The following is a 17,626-nucleotide window of genomic DNA, read 5'->3' as shown; positions in this document are numbered from 1 at the left end:
TGTCAAACTGATTCCACAACAACAAACAGTCCAGTCTGCCTTTAGGGCACGTGTCAAACTGATTCCACAACAACAAACAGTCCAGTCTGCCTTTAGGGCACGTGTCAAACTGATTCCACAACAACAAACAGTCCAGTCTGCCTTTAGGGCACGTGTCAAACTGATTCCACAACAACAAACAGTCCAGTCTGCCTTTAGGGCACGTGTCAAACTGATTCCACAACAACAAACAGTCCAGTCTGCCTTTAGGGCACGTGTCAAACTGATTCCACAACAACAAACAGTCCAGTCTGCCTTTAGGGCACGTGTCAAACTGATTCCACAACAACAAACAGTCCAGTCTGCCTTTAGGGCACGTGTCAAACTGATTCCACAACAACAAACAGTCCAGTCTGCCTTTAGGGCACGTGTCAAACTGATTCCACAACAACAAACAGTCCAGTCTGCCTTTAGGGCACGTGTCAAACTGATTCCACAACAACAAACAGTCCAGTCTGCCTTTAGGGCACGTGTCAAACTGATTCCACAACAACAAACAGTCCAGTCTGCCTTTAGGGCACGTGTCAAACTGGTTCCACAACAACAAACAGTCCATGCTGCCTTTAGGGCACGTGTCAAACTGATTCCACAACAACAAACAGTCCAGTCTGCCTTTAGGGCACGTGTCAAACTGATTCCACAACAACAAACAGTCCAGTCTGCCTTTAGGGCACGTGTCAAACTGATTCCACAACAACAAACAGTCCAGTCTGCCTTTAGGGCACGTGTCAAACTGATTCCACAACAACAAACAGTCCAGTCTGCCTTTAGGGCACGTGTCAAACTGATTCCACAACAACAAACAGTCCAGTCTGCCTTTAGGGCACGTGTCAAACTGATTCCACAACAACAAACAGTCCAGTCTGCCTTTAGGGCACGTGTCAAACTGATTCCACAACAACAAACAGTCCAGTCTGCCTTTAGGGCACGTGTCAAACTGATTCCACAACAACAAACAGTCCAGTCTGCCTTTAGGCACGTGTCAAACTGATTCCACAACAACAAACAGTCCAGTCTGCCTTTAGGGCACGTGTCAAACTGATTCCACAACAACAAACAGTCCAGTCTGCCTTTAGGGCACGTGTCAAACTGATTCCACAACAACAAACAGTCCAGTCTGCCTTTAGGGCACGTGTCAAACTGATTCCACAACAACAAACGGTCCATTCTGCCTTTAGGGCACGTGTCAAACTGATTCCACAACGACAAACGGTCCAGTCTGCCTTTAGGGCACGTGTCAAACTGGTTCCACAACAACAAACGGTCCAGTCTGCCTTTAGGGCACGTGTCAAACTGATTCCACAACAACAAACGGTCCAGTCTGCCTTTAGGGCACGTGTCAAACTGATTCCACAACAACAAACGGTCCAGTCTGCCTTTAGGGCACGTGTCAAACTGATTCCACAACAACAAACGGTCCAGTCTGCCTTTAGGGCACGTGTCAAACTGATTCCACAACAACAAACGGTCCAGTCTGCCTTTAGGGCACGTGTCAAACTGATTCCACAACAACAAACAGTCCAGTCTGCCTTTAGGGCACGTGTCAAACTGATTCCACAACAACAAACAGTCCAGTCTGCCTTTAGGGCACGTGTCAAACTGATTCCACAACAACAAACAGTCCAGTCTGCCTTTAGGGCACGTGTCAAACTGATTCCACAACAACAAACAGTCCAGTCTGCCTTTAGGGCACGTGTCAAACTGATTCCACAACAACAAACAGTCCAGTCTGCCTTTAGGGCACGTGTCAAACTGATTCCACAACAACAAACAGTCCAGTCTGCCTTTAGGGCACGTGTCAAACTGATTCCACAACAACAAACAGTCCAGTCTGCCTTTAGGGCACGTGTCAAACTGATTCCACAACAACAAACAGTCCAGTCTGCCTTTAGGGCACGTGTCAAACTGATTCCACAACAACAAACAGTCCAGTCTGCCTTTAGGGCACGTGTCAAACTGATTCCACAACAACAAACAGTCCAGTCTGCCTTTAGGGCACGTGTCAAACTGATTCCACAACAACAAACAGTCCAGTCTGCCTTTAGGGCACGTGTCAAACTGATTCCACAACAACAAACAGTCCAGTCTGCCTTTAGGGCACGTGTCAAACTGATTCCACAACAACAAACAGTCCATTCTGCCTTTAGGGCACGTGTCAAACTGATTCCACAACAACAAACAGTCCAGTCTGCCTTTAGGGCACGTGTCAAACTGATTCCACAACAACAAACAGTCCAGTCTGCCTTTAGGGCACGTGTCAAACTGATTCCACAACAACAAACAGTCCAGTCTGCCTTTAGGGCACGTGTCAAACTGATTCCACAACAACAAACAGTCCAGTCTGCCTTTAGGGCACGTGTCAAACTGATTCCACAACAACAAACAGTCCAGTCTGCCTTTAGGGCACGTGTCAAACTGATTCCACAACAACAAACAGTCCAGTCTGCCTTTAGGGCACGTGTCAAACTGATTCCACAACAACAAACAGTCCAGTCTGCCTTTAGGGCACGTGTCAAACTGATTCCACAACAACAAACAGTCCAGTCTGCCTTTAGGGCACGTGTCAAACTGATTCCACAACAACAAACAGTCCATTCTGCCTTTAGGGCACGTGTCAAACTGATTCCACAACAACAAACAGTCCAGTCTGCCTTTAGGGCACGTGTCAAACTGATTCCACAACAACAAACAGTCCAGTCTGCCTTTAGGGCACGTGTCAAACTGATTCCACAACAACAAACAGTCCAGTCTGCCTTTAGGGCACGTGTCAAACTGATTCCACAACAACAAACAGTCCAGTCTGCCTTTAGGGCACGTGTCAAACTGATTCCACAACAACAAACAGTCCAGTCTGCCTTTAGGGCACGTGTCAAACTGGTTCCACAACAACAAACAGTCCATGCTGCCTTTAGGGCACGTGTCAAACTGATTCCACAACAACAAACAGTCCAGTCTGCCTTTAGGGCACGTGTCAAACTGGTTCCACAACAACAAACAGTCCAGTCTGCCTTTAGGCACGTGTCAAACTGATTCCACAACAACAAACAGTCCAGTCTGCCTTTAGGGCACGTGTCAAACTGATTCCACAACAACAAACAGTCCAGTCTGCCTTTAGGGCACGTGTCAAACTGGTTCCACAACAACAAACAGTCCAGTCTGCCTTTAGGGCACGTGTCAAACTGATTCCACAACAACAAACAGTCCAGTCTGCCTTTAGGGCACGTGTCAAACTGATTCCACAACAACAAACAGTCCAGTCTGCCTTTAGGGCACGTGTCAAACTGATTCCACAACAACAAACAGTCCAGTCTGCCTTTAGGGCACGTGTCAAACTGATTCTACAACAACAAACAGTCCAGTCTGCCTTTAGGGCACGTGTCAAACTGATTCCACAACAACAAACAGTCCAGTCTGCCTTTAGGGCACGTGTCAAACTGATTCCACAACAACAAACAGTCCAGTCTGCCTTTAGGGCACGTGTCAAACTGATTCCACAACAACAAACAGTCCAGTCTGCCTTTAGGGCACGTGTCAAACTGATTCCACAACAACAAACAGTCCAGTCTGCCTTTAGGGCACGTGTCAAACTGATTCCACAACAACAAACAGTCCAGTCTGCCTTTAGGGCACGTGTCAAACTGATTCCACAACAACAAACAGTCCAGTCTGCCTTTAGGGCACGTGTCAAACTGATTCCACAACAACAAACAGTCCATTCTGCCTTTAGGGCACGTGTCAAACTGATTCCACAACAACAAACAGTCCAGTCTGCCTTTAGGGCACGTGTCAAACTGATTCCACAACAACAAACAGTCCATTCTGCCTTTAGGGCACGTGTCAAACTGATTCCACAACAACAAACAGTCCAGTCTGCCTTTAGGGCACGTGTCAAACTGATTCCACAACAACAAACAGTCCAGTCTGCCTTTAGGGCACGTGTCAAACTGATTCCACAACAACAAACAGTCCAGTCTGCCTTTAGGGCACGTGTCAAACTGATTCCACAACAACAAACAGTCCAGTCTGCCTTTAGGGCACGTGTCAAACTGATTCCACAACAACAAACAGTCCAGTCTGCCTTTAGGGCACGTGTCAAACTGATTCCACAACAACAAACAGTCCATTCTGCCTTTAGGGCACGTGTCAAACTGATTCCACAACAACAAACAGTCCAGTCTGCCTTTAGGGCACGTGTCAAACTGATTCCACAACAACAAACAGTCCAGTCTGCCTTTAGGGCACGTGTCAAACTGATTCCACAACAACAAACAGTCCAGTCTGCCTTTAGGGCACGTGTCAAACTGATTCCACAACAACAAACAGTCCAGTCTGCCTTTAGGGCACGTGTCAAACTGATTCCACAACAACAAACAGTCCAGTCTGCCTTTAGGGCACGTGTCAAACTGATTCCACAACAACAAACAGTCCAGTCTGCCTTTAGGGCACGTGTCAAACTGATTCCACAACAACAAACAGTCCAGTCTGCCTTTAGGGCACGTGTCAAACTGATTCCACAGAGGGCCGAGTGGCTGCAGGTTTCCACTCCACCACCCTTGTACTTGATTGATTAATTAAGGTCACTGATTTGTAAGGAACTCCCCTCACCTGGTTGTCTAGGTCTTAATTGAAAAGAAAAAAAAACAAACCTGCAGACATTCAGCCCTCCGTGGAATGAGTTTGACACCCCTGCTTTGTGGGCTCTGGTTTTTCCAGTTTTGATGAACAAAGGGCTGATTGTTGATGAAGCTACACAGGCATGTTATTTGTTAATTTCACTGGGGCCCCGCCCAGCTCGGGACCAGCTTCCATAGGCAGGCAGAGACAGCAGACCACACTGTACCCAAGCTAGCTTACCTCACCTGTCAGGTAGGTGTTGTCGATACACCGTGGGAAGAGGCAGGCTAGACAACATTTCTAAATTCCCTCTCTGCCTTTTTCTATATTTGAGGCCCAGTATTTGAGTTGCCTGTCTCCCTAGGGGCTAGGGTGTATCCTATTGGATTTGTGACAGTCACAGCCTTAGTGTTGGGTGTGGGGAGTCCACAGTACATCTTTAGAGTTTACTCCACATTCCTTGACTTTGACCCAAGTGAGGTATGCTGTTTGTGGAACCGTATCCACCAATAACCCAGTATGTGACTTGCCCATTGGATAAGTCACTTGGCCAAACATGTCTGAAACACCATCATTACCCTGTGACATCACCTGAGACTGCTGAAGCACTCTGTATGTAGCACATTACCTCAGTAGAGGTCAATAGAAGTAGGTTTCTTTCCCTCTACTTATATTGTCAGGCTATTGTCCTAGATAGTGCACCATATCTATCAATCAAGTGTGAATATGAATTGAACTAGTGGGAAACAGGTTTCTCTCAGTCATTCTCATGCAAACACACAATCTCTCTCTTTCTCTCTCTCAGGCTATGACTTGCACTTGTTACCTCCTCCTCTCCCTCCCTCCCAACCAACTACATTCCTTCATCCTGACTATCCTCCCGGAGAGAGAACTTCGGAGGGGGAATGGAGAGAGGGGGTGGCGATCAGGCAGAAACACTACACCCACCACGTCAGTGTGTGGGGATACAACAGCAACAATGTGGTCGCTCTGGCTACTACTGAGTCTCCATGGCAGCAGGGATTTGAATTCATGACAATATTTTGGGTGTTCCCCAAACATCTGTAGGTGAGTCAGTGAGCTTCCTCTGATTACTCATGGATATAATGGCCTAAATAGACAGAGTGACAAAGACATAGCTAGAACGTGAAAAACAAATACTCCACCACAAAGTTGTTGAAATAGTGGCTTTTGGGTAATTGCATGCATGTGAGACAGAGAGAGAGAGCAACGGAGGGAGAGAGATAGAAAAAAGGAGCGAGAGATTTGAGTGGGGGTGTGGACTTGAGGAAAAGAGGGAGGGAAGTGGGTGGAGGTGTGGTTGTAAGTGTTTGCTTGTTCCCTGGCGGAGAGGGCTGAGTCTGACATTTGGAACATAGGGAGCAGAAGGAATTGGGCTTCAACAGAAAGGCTACCATCAAAAAGTAAGTTGGCCATTTGTGTTCTCCTTCAGAACTCTCAACTCTTTGACATGCTCTTCATGTGTTTTTTAAATGATAATAGCCTATATGCATACCTTCTGTTGTATCACTCTCAAGACTAATAAAATTGCACACAGTCAGTAGGGGTGTGAATTAATTAGAATTGTAGCTAGCATGTCTTTTGTAGTGCAAGTGATACTGGTAGTTTATTCCTTTGCCAGGTAAGTTCAGTGTGGGTGTGTTCAGGTAGCTGGTTCTAAAACAAACATTACAAGGTGGAAATCCAAATGCACTGCAATTCTGAAACTTTAAGTATACATTTAATTAAAGTTCATAATGCACACGCTTTAACCCATGAAACCTGTCCTGTAATTTCTGGTCGATAGCTGAGTGCATGATGGAACTATGCTCCATCCTAGAAGGCAGGGCGATTTGTCATGAATTCAGTGTTTACTCTATGTGACTCTGGCAAACTGCTGAGGTTAGATAGGGTGTACTTTGTATTTCCTTCACATAACAGAACAGGGCTAAACTTCCCTCAGCAACTGTCAGCTCAGACAGTCAGAGGTTTAATTGTCTAAGACTAGCTCGAGTTCCCTCTTCATTTGTCCCTTCAGCACTTAGATGGGAAGCTCTCATATGAGAAATTACACAGACCATCTTTTGTGTACTCAAATATTTACACATAGTTGCGCTAACTAAGAAGTACTTGTTCCCAATTACAGTAATTTTGAAGTGTACGTGGGAGGGAAACAACTTGGGGTGGGTCAGTGTTGATGTAGATCACATGTCTGGACCCAACCCAGACCAGCCCTTTATCCCAGAGAGGTTCCCTGCATTCCAGATGGGCTCTCGCCTCACTCTGTCCACACCCACCAGATCCCAGGCCGCTCTATTGCCAGTAGTAGGGGTGGGAAGGAATATGATTTCAATAATCACAGCCGTATATATCCTCCCCCCAAGCAGACACATCGATGGCTCTGAACAAACTTTATTTGACTCTTTGCAAACTGGAATCCATTTATCCGGAGGCTGCATTCATTGTAGCTGGGGATTTTAACAAGGCTAATCTGAAAACAAGACTCCCTAAATTTTATCAGCATATCGATTGCGCAACCAGGGGTGGAAAAACCTTGGATCATTGTTACTCTAACTTCCGCGACGCATATAAGGCCCTGCCCCGCCCTCCTTTCGGAAAAGCTGACAACGACTCCATTTTGTTTATCCCTGCCTACAGACAGAAACTAAAAAAAGAAGCTCCCACGCTGAGGTCTGTCCAACGCTGGTCCGACCAATCTGACTCCACACTCCAAGACTGCTTCCATCACGTGGACTGGGATATGTTTCGTATTGCGTCAGATAACAACATTGACGAATACGCTGATTCGGTGTGCGAGTTCATTAGAACGTGCGTTGAAGATGTCGTTCTAATAGCAACGATAAAACATTCCCTAACCAGAAACCGTGGATTGATGGCAGCATTCGCGTGAAACTGAAAGCGCGAACCGCTGCTTTTAATCAGGGCAAAGTGACTGGTAACATGACCGAATACAAACAGTGCAGCTATTCCCTCCGCAAGGCTATCAAACAAGCTAAGCGTCAGTACAGAGACAAAGTAGAATCTCAATTCAACGGCTCAGACACAAGAGGCATGTGGCAGGGTCTACAGTCAATCACGGACTACAAGAAGAAAACCAGCCCAGTCACGGACCAGGATGTCTTGCTCCCAGGCAGACTAAATAACTTTTTTGCCCGCTTTGAGGACAATACAGTGCCACTGACACGGCCTGCAACGAAAACATGTGGACTCTCCTTCACTGCAGCCGAGGTGAGTAAGACATTTAAACGTGTTAACCCTCGCAAGGCTGCAGGCCCAGTCGGCATCCCCAGCCGCGCCCTCAGAGCATGCGCAGACCAGCTGGCCAGTGTGTTTACGGACATATTCAATCAATCCCTATACCAGTCTGCTGTTCCCACATGCTTCAAGAGGGCCACCATTGTTCCTGTTCCCAAGAAAGCTAAGGTAACTGAGCTAAATGAATACCGCCCCATAGCACTCACTTACGTCATCATGAAGTGCTTTGAGAGACTAGTCAAGGACCATATCACCTCCACCCTACCTGACACCCTAGACCCACTCCAATTTGCTTACCGCCCAAATAGGTCCACAGACGATGCAATCTCAACCACACTGCCCTAACCCATCTGGACAAGAGGAATACCTATGTGAGAATGCTGTTCATCGACTACAGCTCGGCATTCAACACCATAGTACCCTCCAAGCTCGTCATCAAGCTCGAGACCCTGGGTCTCGACCCCGCCCTGTGCAACTGGGTACTGGACTTCCTGACGGGCCGCCCCCAGGTGGTGAGGGTAGGCAACAACATCTCCACCCCGCTGATCCTCAACACTGGGGCCCCACAAGGGTGCGTCCTGAGCCCTCTCCTGTACTCCCTGTTCACCCACGACTGCATGGCCACGCACGCCTCCAACTCAATCATCAAGTTTGCGGATGACACAACACTGGTAGGCTTGATTACCAACAACGACGAGACGGCCTACAGGGAGGAGGTGAGGGCCCTCGGAGTGTGGTGTCAGGAAAAAAACCTCACACTCAACGTCAACAAAACTAAGGAGATGATTGTGGACTTCAGGAAACAGCAGAGGGAACACCCCCCTATCCACATCGATGGAACAGTAGTGGAGAGGGTAGCAAGTTTTCAGTTCCTCGGCATACACATCACAGACTAACTGAATTGGTCCACTCACACAGACCGCATCGTGAAGAAGGCGCAGCAGCGCCTCTTCAACCTCAGGAGGCTGAAGAAATTCGGCTTGTCACCAAAAGCACTCACAAACTTCTACAGATGCACAATCGAGAGCATCCTGGCGGGCTGTATCACCGCCTGGTACGGCAACTGCTCCGCCCACAACCGTAAGGCTCTCCAGAGGGTAGTGAGGTCTGCACAATGCATCACCGGGGCAAACTACCTGCCCTCCAGGACACCTACACCACCCGACGTTACAGGAAGGCCATAAAGATCATCAAGGACAACAACCACCCGAGCCACTGCCTGTTCACCCCGCTATCATCCAGAAGGCGAGGTCAGTACAGGTGCATCAAAGCTGGGACCGAGAGACTGAAAAACAGCTTCTATCTCAAGGCCATCAGACTGTTAAACAGCCACCACTAACATTGATTGAGTGGCTGCTGCCAACACACTGACACTGACACTGACACTGACTCAACTCCAGCCACTTTAATAATGGGAAATGATGTAAAATATATCACTAGCCACTTTAAACAATGCTACCTAATATAATGTTACATACCCTACATTATTCATCTCATATGCATATGTATATACTGTACTCTATCATCTACTGCATCCTTATGTAATACATGTATCACTAGCCACTTTAACTATGCCACTTTGTTTACATACTCATCTCATATGTATATACAGTCCGCGATACCATCTACTGTATCTTGCTTATGCTGCTCTGTACCATCACTCATTCATATATCTTTATGTACATATTCTTTATCCCCTTACACTGTGTATAAGACAGTAGTTTTGGAATTGTTAGTTAGATTACTTGTTGGTTATTACTGCATTGTCGGAACTAGAAGCACAAGCATTTCGTTACACTCGCATTAACATCTGCTAACCATGTGTGTGACAAATAAAATTTGATTTGATGCTTGTTCTTCCTAAATACAATCTCGCCTTCTCTCTACTGACAATGCCCATTCAAACAGTCATTCAGCTTTTTTTATTATTATTTATGATCTTTACAGAATGGATAAATCAAATAATGGCCATTGTAATTGGTGAATTGAGATCTTTTATCAATATTTTGAGTTGAGCTGCCTCGTTAATCTGAATTAGTTAAGGCAGGCATTCTCAATGTGGGGTCATACAAACCCACTAACAATGACTTGCAGTGGGTTCACAGCCAGACCTCAAAATATATATTAAAAAAATTACACATCCACAACAATTTGACATAAATGCAGTGTAATTTCATCTTTAAAACGGCAAAGTTTTTCTCTCTGCCTCATAGAAAAATATGTAGAATTGTAGGATATTAGGATATCAGCTTAAAAGCTGCAACAACAAAACATCTCTGCCACATGACAACATCTGTAGATTTGCAGGATATTAGGTGAGCCTTTAAAATGTTCCAACCTAGGGCTCAACTTGGTTTGTCTGTCCACACACTGCCGAAGTCATGGCAATACTCTTTGTACGCTATTATTATCCAACTTGAGTTGTGTTCTGATTATGGGGGGGGGGTCCATGATGAATTTACTATCACAAAAGGGGTCCCCGGCCCCATAATGTTTGAGAACCCCTGGGTTAAGGTGTGTGTGTGTTTATTTGGGGGAGGTGGGGCAGGCAGGGGAGTAGGTATTTTGTGCAGTTATTTTAAGGAGTGGCGGTTTGTTGCAAGCTGCAACTCATCTCCTGCCAACGCCTCCCCATTTATCTCTCTGATTTTCTCACTCTCTGTTTCCCAGGGCTTCACTACCTGGCTTGACCAATCGCTATGTCCTATGTCCTATCTCAAATCTCTTCCTCTGAATCCTTTAGATTCATTTTTTATCACGCCTCCCTCCATTTCTGTTAGTGTGGCTATAACCCATCAAGAGTGCTGAAGCCGCGCCCTGGGGGGGTGCAGACTCAGACCTTCCATCATTAATGACTGCCTGTTTCAAAGTGCTGAAGCCGCGCCCTGGGGGGGTGCAGACTCAGACCTTCCATCATTAATGACTGCCTGTTTCAAAGTGCTGAAGCTGCGCCCTGGGGGGGTGCAGACTCAGACCTTCCATCATTAATGACTGCCTGTTTCAAAGTGCTGAAGCCGCGCCCTGGGGGGGTGCAGACTCAGACCTTCCATCATTAATGACTGCCTGTTTCAAAGTGCTGAAGCCGCGCCCTGGGGGGGTGCAGACTCAGACCTTCCATCATTAATGACTGCCTGTTTCAAAGTGCTGAAGCTGCGCCCTGGGGGGGTGCAGACTCAGACCTTCCATCATTAATGACTGCCTGTTTCAAAGTGCTGAAGCTGCGCCCTGGGGGGGTGCAGACTCAGACCTTCCATCATTAATGACTGCCTGTTTCAAAGTGCTGAAGCTGCGCCCTGGGGGGGTGCAGACTCAGACCTTCCATCATTAATGACTGCCTGTTTCAAAGTGCTGAAGCTGCGCCCTGGGGGGGTGCAGACTCAGACCTTCCATCATTAATGACTGCCTGTTTCAAAGTGCTGAAGCCGCGCCCTGGGGGGGTGCAGACTCAGACCTTCCATCATTAATGACTGCCTGTTTCAAAGTGCTGAAGCTGCGCCCTGGGGGGGTGCGGACTCAGACCTTCCATCATTAATGACTGCCTGTTTCAAAGTGCTGAAGCTGCGCCCTGGGGGGGTGCAGACTCAGACCTTCCATCATTGACTGCCTGTTTCAAAGTGCTGAAGCCGCGCCCTGGGGGGGTGCAGACTCAGACCTTCCATCATTAATGACTGCCTGTTTCAAAGTGCTGAAGCCAAGCCTCACAGTGCAACCTTTGTCAACATCATCTATCTAATAGTATTTAAGAATAAAAAATACATGAGATTTAAAGCAACTTTCAAGAAACCCAAGGACACTGTACAGCAAGAGTAAAAAACAATAGAGTATCTTATTCCTGTCACTCATGTTAAGCCCCGTGACAGTGTCTGTGTCCCCCAGTATCGCTTTATTTGATAGGGTATAGAACGAGGAAGTGTTTGACCAACTTTTAACAAAATATATATACTTTCTCCTTCTCCCTTGTTCTGTCTTTCTCTCAGTCATCATGTTGGTTCTTCTAGCTGGAATCTTCCTCCTTCACCTCACCAGCATCATCCTCCTCCTAGTGGCAACTATCGACAATGTAAGTAATCCCCCACTGCTCCTCCACTTAGTTCTCTTCATGTTGACATAGCCCTGTGGAGCTACACATGAGTGTCTCTTTCACTCTGTCTGTGGAGTGTTGAATCAAAAGATGAAAGCATGCCATGTTAGCCCTCATCGGCTCAGGCCTTTGGTGCTGTTCTGTCAGTGTTCCACTTTGGTATTCTGGACTACATTTCTGAGCTCACTCTCACCCCTGAAAGAAGATAGGTGACAAACAGGTTGGCCAGTGTTTCATCACCCTAAGTGTGTGTTTGTGTGGCGTGTGTTTGCCTGTGCGTAATCGTCAAAAATGTGGCTGCATAAACATGCTCTTGTTGGCGTGTGGGATCCCAGTGAGTGATAAAAGGCCTGTTGTAGTGAGAGGAGCATACCTGGCTGCTGTGGTATGCTGCTGCGTTCTACAGATGTACATTCCACCCATTGACTGTTATCCCTGTGCCTGGACTTCCAAATGCATGTGACGACACAACACATGAACCTGTGGATGTCCATTGACTATCTCTCCTCTCTGTCCTGTCCAGGCCTGGTGGATGACAAAGACTGTGTCCACTGATGTGTGGGCCAGGTGGATACTGACCAATGGAACCTGGAGCTCCAACGATCTCCCCGGCCAGTACCCTCAAGGTAAGCCTGGGCCATACTGAACCGCTGAGCTAAAATGTCATGAAACATTCTCTGTGGGAAAAAAAACAGCACTGCAGGAAATTAGCATTGCTCCTGGATATACAGTATATGTAAATATCATCCTACATGTGAATTAAATGTTTTTTTTCTGTCTCAAGTCACCCCAAGATATACATTTTTTTCAGCACAGAAATAGGAACAGTGTAGTTTCTCCAGGATATGGGTTTACTGCGCTGGAGGTTTGGTTGAATTCAGGGTAGAGCTCCATAACAACTGTCAGACTAAGCCTGCCATCTAACCTGTGTCTGTCACTGAAGCATGATTGATCAGTAAACTCTATTGCCCAACGAGGGGGAACAATGCAATTTTCTCATAGAGGAAACTGAACAGAGGGTATGGCAGGATCAGAGACAGGGTTGGGGCTGGTGGGGAGGTTCAGATTTGCTTGAGTATGTACACTGAAAGTGCATTACAAATACAGTGAGTTTGTGTGTAGACCTTTAGTGAATGTGTGGTCAAAAGTATGTATGTAGCAATGTTGTATCTCTCAAAGTGTTTTATTTGATTGCTGAGAAACCCTTTTACAACCTACGAAATGAACTCGTCTTAAATCCTCTCATAAATATTCCTTAGCACACAATTTTCCACATTAAAATACTTTCATTGTGTTTCTAAAGAAACAGAACTGCCCCTTTCACCTCTGCATTCCAGAGCGTGACACAAAACTGTTTCGTTAATATGGTGTTTTTTTTTGGGTGTGTCTGTTCTGTAAATAGTCCTTACTCAGTGTCTGTCTCTGTCTCCCTCTACAGAATACCTCCAGGCAGTGCAGGCTAGCTCCATTCTGGCCTGCATATTCTCTTCCCTTGGCCTGTTTGTGTTTGTGGGACAGCTCTTCACTCTGTCAAAGGGACAGAGATTCACCTTCTCTGGCATCTTCCAGCTCCTAGCCTGTACGTATTGCCCTAAACACTTTCAATCTTCAACCTGTTAAACAACTAGTTCTGTCTTTGCTTGACGTTTGTCCCTCCCTCCCTCCCTCCCTCCCTCCAGGCCTGTGCATCATGATCGCTGCCTCCATCTACACAGACATCTTTCACAAGAATGAATCGGATGGTTGGTATGGCCACTCCTTCATTCTGGCCTGGATCTCCTTTGCGTTCACCTTCATCTCCAGTATAATCTACTTTGTCCTGCGAAAGAAGACAGCAAACTAGAAGCAGAAGACTATAGCCCAAAGGACAGGCTCAATATCTTACGATCTGATCGTTTTTTGTACAATTAGGTATGGATATGAGTGTGGGATACAAAAGGGGAGAGTTGTTATCCACAGATTTTCATCCATGTATCTTTGGTTCCCACTGAAGTGTGTCTAAACATATGGATTTACATCGTTATAACCTACCTGTCCTGCCCACATAGTAATAACTTACCTGTCCTACCCACATAGTAATAACCTACCTGTCCTGCCCACATAGTAATAACTTGCCTGTCCTGCCCACATAGTAATAACCTGCCTGTCCTGCCCACATAGTAATAACCTACCTGTCCTGCCCACATAGTAATAACCTACCTGTCCTGCCCACATATTACCAAGTCCATGTTTAGTTTTCATGGGCTCTTAATATAAAGTGGGACAACATTTTCAAAGTGAATGAAACTTTTACAGCCCTCATATATTCGTTGAAGGTATAGAGTATAGACGGACAGTATCTCATTATTTCAGAATCATAGTCCTGAACTATTCTTGCTTACATTTGATTTATTTCTCAATTAGGCTCAGAATAAAACAAGGCCAAAACACTCAAAACCAAATAGAAGGATGAATTGACTAGTGTCGCAAACAGAATCCAATTTCGGAAACTGTCAACGATCATTACCCCGTTTGACTTACAGCCCTACTATAGTGTGCTGAATAAGACAAAGAATATAATGTATTTGCCAATGTCCATACATGGAATGGAACATTCGTACTAACCTCACTGGACCACCACTCTTTTTAGTTATGTCATTATTTTATGCTTTGTACCATTAGTCTTATTGTGTAGGTTAACTTCCGTTTGTCTGAATCAACCTTTCCCCCAGACAGACAGACGGATTGATCTTGAGTGCCTTGAAATCTGACAGAGCATATTTGCTCGCTGCACATTGAGATGTGTAAATATGAACATGTTTGGTTTCACATTATGCTTTGTATGTCTAATGCAATTTTATTTTTGTTACTATTTCTTATCAGTTTGATAATGATCATTTGTATTAAAACCTGATTTAAATCACATTTCTCCTGTCAATGCTAAACAATTTTATATGAATCATAATCGGGTGAAGGAGGACAGATTGCAGGAAGATGAATGATACCTAGTCACTGGTAGAGGGGCACCACAGTGAAACTGACAGAAGGCATACTAGTCTGTGAATGAAATAATTTAGCACATTTCCACCAAGTTTTATTGACAACATGGATACAAGTTTACACAGAGAGCTTCCGACTACTTCACACTGATTTGCTCTGTCAAAATCCAAATGCATGTTGGCTCATAGGTAAGTATCACACACATACAGTCAAAATGGGCTGTACTCCCTCTTCCTCCATCTCTAGTAGTACTGGGGTAGAGAGATGTGGGGAAGGAGTGGTGGTGATATGGGGACGGGAACAGGGGGGGTGAGGGAGTGTGTACCAGTGGGGGAGGGAGGAGGCGGTGATATGGGGACGGGAACAGGGGGTGAGGGAGTGTGTACCAGTGGGGGAGGGAGTGGCGGTGATATGGGGACGGGAACAGGGGGTGAGGGAGTGTGTACCAGTGGGGGAGGGAGTGGCGGTGATATGGGGACGGGAACAGGGGGTGAGGGAGTGTGTACCAGTGGGGGAGGGAGTGGCGGTGATATGGGGACGGGAACAGGGGGGAGGGAGTGTGTACCAGTGGGGGAGGGAGTGGCGGTGATATGGGGACGGGAACAGGGGGAGTGTGTACCAGTGGCGGTGATATGGGGACGGGAACAGGGGTGATAGGGGGACGGGAACAGGGGTGGGGGAGTGTATACCAGGGAGGGAGTGGCGGTGATATGGGGACGGGAACAGGGGGTGTACCGGGAATGGCGGTGATAGGGGGACGGGAACAGGGGGTGTACCGGGGAGTGGCGGTGATATGGGGACGGGAACAGGGGGAGTGTGTACCGGGGAGGGAGTGGCGGTGATATGGGGACGGGAAAAGGGGGGTGTACCGGGAGTGGCGGTGATAGGGGGACGGGAACAGGGGGTGGGGGAGTGTGTACCAGTGGGGGAGGGAGTGGCGGTGATATGGGGACGGGAACAGGGGGGTGTACCGGGGAGGGAGTGGCGGTGATATGGGGACGGGAACAGGGGGGTGGGGGAGTGTGTACCGGGGAGGGAGTGGCGGTGATATGGGGGCGGGAACAGGGGGGTGGGGGAGTGTGTACCGGGAGGGAGTGGCGGTGATATGGGGACGGGAACAGAGGGGGTGGGGGAGTGTGTACCGGGAGGGAGTGGCGGTGATATGGGGACGGGAACAGGGGGGTGGGGGAGTGTGTACCGGGGAGGGAGTGGCGGTGATATGGGGACGGGTGGGACTGGGGAGGTGGGAAGTATTCAGGGTGGGGGAGTGAGAGGGTGAGTGGACGGGGTGATGAGGTTGGGGGTGGCGAAGGGGAGTCATAGTAGGGTGAAAGTTCTGGAGATGGTGGGGACATGTGGGGGCGGAGGGCAGTAGTAGGGGGCCGGGGGAAGCAGGGGCTCTATGTCAGGGAATTCGAGGGGGGTAGAGGCGGGCTTTGCACCTCTGCTCCGTTACAGTCCTCTTGGTGTAGTTGTTGAGGGTGGAGACTCCTGACAACATGCAGCAGGTAAAGACCAGCCATGCCACACTAAGACAGAAACAGAGTAGAGAGACAGGAGCAGCAAGGAGGATCGTGTTAATCTGAACCCATGTGTGGAAGCCTACTGTTGCAAACATATTTCATACTCTTATCTTACTAAAACACAATTGCGACAAGGCATATGCAATACTGCAATAATCTATTTGAGATGGACAGAGGTCTTTAACAGGAGCCCAGGCCTCATGAGAGTCCTTGAGATATATTATTGGGTGTCTCTCTTATTTAAAGGGGAACATGTAACAACTTAAGCACACTTGCTCTTGGAGACCAAATAACCAGGAGAGCACACTAAAGATCAGAGAATACGTAGTGGTACAGTAGTAAACAGTGTGTGTGTACAGACTTACTAAAAGCCCCAGGAGTAGCCATAGCTGTGTGGTTTGAAGTCCTCTGGACCCATAGAGGCAGTAGTCTGAAACACCTGCATGAACATCTTGTGAGCCACCATTCCCAGTAACCCTAAGAGAATAAAACAGACATTGAAAGCTTATATGTGGATTCCATCAGAGAGACATATTTATTTCGCTAATAGCTTTATTGAGGAAAGTTTTACTTGCAATGACTGTGATGTGTGGGTGTCTTACCTAAGTTGGAACGCACTGGTTGTAAGTTGCTCTTCATAAGAGCTTCTGCTATATCATGGTTTCCCAAACTCGGTTCTGGGGCCATCCCCCGGGTACACATTTGGGTTTTTGCCCTAGCACTACACTGATGACTCAAATCATCAAAGCTTGATGACCAGTTGGTTACTTGAATCAGCTGTAGTGACGACGACTCAGAACCGAGTTTGGGAAACCCTGTGCTGATTGATAAAAAAGATAGATTCTAAATTAAAATGTGAACCTCCTAATATAGTGAAGACTGCAGAGTAGGCATTGAGGAGCTGTCCCCAGATCTGTGAGGGCCAAAAGGCATCCAGACACAACTGAAGAGACAGCAGCACACAGCTGATACACAGCAGCCCAACATACATGAGCTCCATTGACACCGACAACCACAACAGAGAGGATGATACAGTACAACTATATCATGACTGTGTAATGTGTACCAACATCAACAACAATCTTGACACTGCAGAATCATTGACCTTTTTCAC

General features: G+C 47.0%; 1 protein-coding gene and 1 long non-coding RNA gene across 4 annotated transcripts; one reads left to right on the top strand and one right to left on the bottom strand.

The window, feature by feature from the left end:
* The first annotated feature begins 5,579 nt into the window (after nucleotides 1-5,579).
* LOC118384608 (epithelial membrane protein 2-like) lies at nucleotides 5,580-14,914 on the top strand. 2 transcript variants are annotated; one of them, XM_035771283.2, is made up of 5 exons: nucleotides 5,580-5,721; nucleotides 11,907-11,989; nucleotides 12,534-12,636; nucleotides 13,449-13,589; nucleotides 13,690-14,914. In XM_035771283.2, exons 2-5 carry the CDS (start codon nucleotides 11,912-11,914, stop codon nucleotides 13,851-13,853), a joined length of 486 nt encoding a protein of 161 aa, XP_035627176.1. In that variant the 5' UTR covers nucleotides 5,580-5,721; nucleotides 11,907-11,911; the 3' UTR covers nucleotides 13,854-14,914. The 2 variants fall into 2 exon arrangements, with proteins under 2 accessions (XP_035627176.1, XP_035627175.1); XM_035771282.2 differs by lacking the exon at nucleotides 5,580-5,721 and adding an exon at nucleotides 5,966-6,077.
* Nucleotides 9,391-11,900, bottom strand: LOC127930034 (uncharacterized). Of its 2 annotated transcripts, none has more exons than XR_008136579.1 (3): nucleotides 11,582-11,900; nucleotides 11,381-11,516; nucleotides 9,391-11,312 (listed from the first exon to the last, which is right to left on the bottom strand). It is a non-coding gene; the product is annotated as an uncharacterized LOC127930034 (long non-coding RNA). The 2 variants fall into 2 exon arrangements; XR_008136578.1 differs by having other exon boundaries at nucleotides 9,391-11,380; nucleotides 11,449-11,516.
* Nucleotides 14,915-17,626: the final 2,712 nt, after the last annotated feature.

The sequence above is a fragment of the Oncorhynchus keta genome, chromosome 5, assembly GCF_023373465.1.
Source record: "Oncorhynchus keta strain PuntledgeMale-10-30-2019 chromosome 5, Oket_V2, whole genome shotgun sequence".
Classification (NCBI taxonomy): Eukaryota; Metazoa; Chordata; class Actinopteri; order Salmoniformes; family Salmonidae; genus Oncorhynchus; species Oncorhynchus keta.
This window is presented reverse-complemented; position numbering and strand designations above follow the sequence as displayed.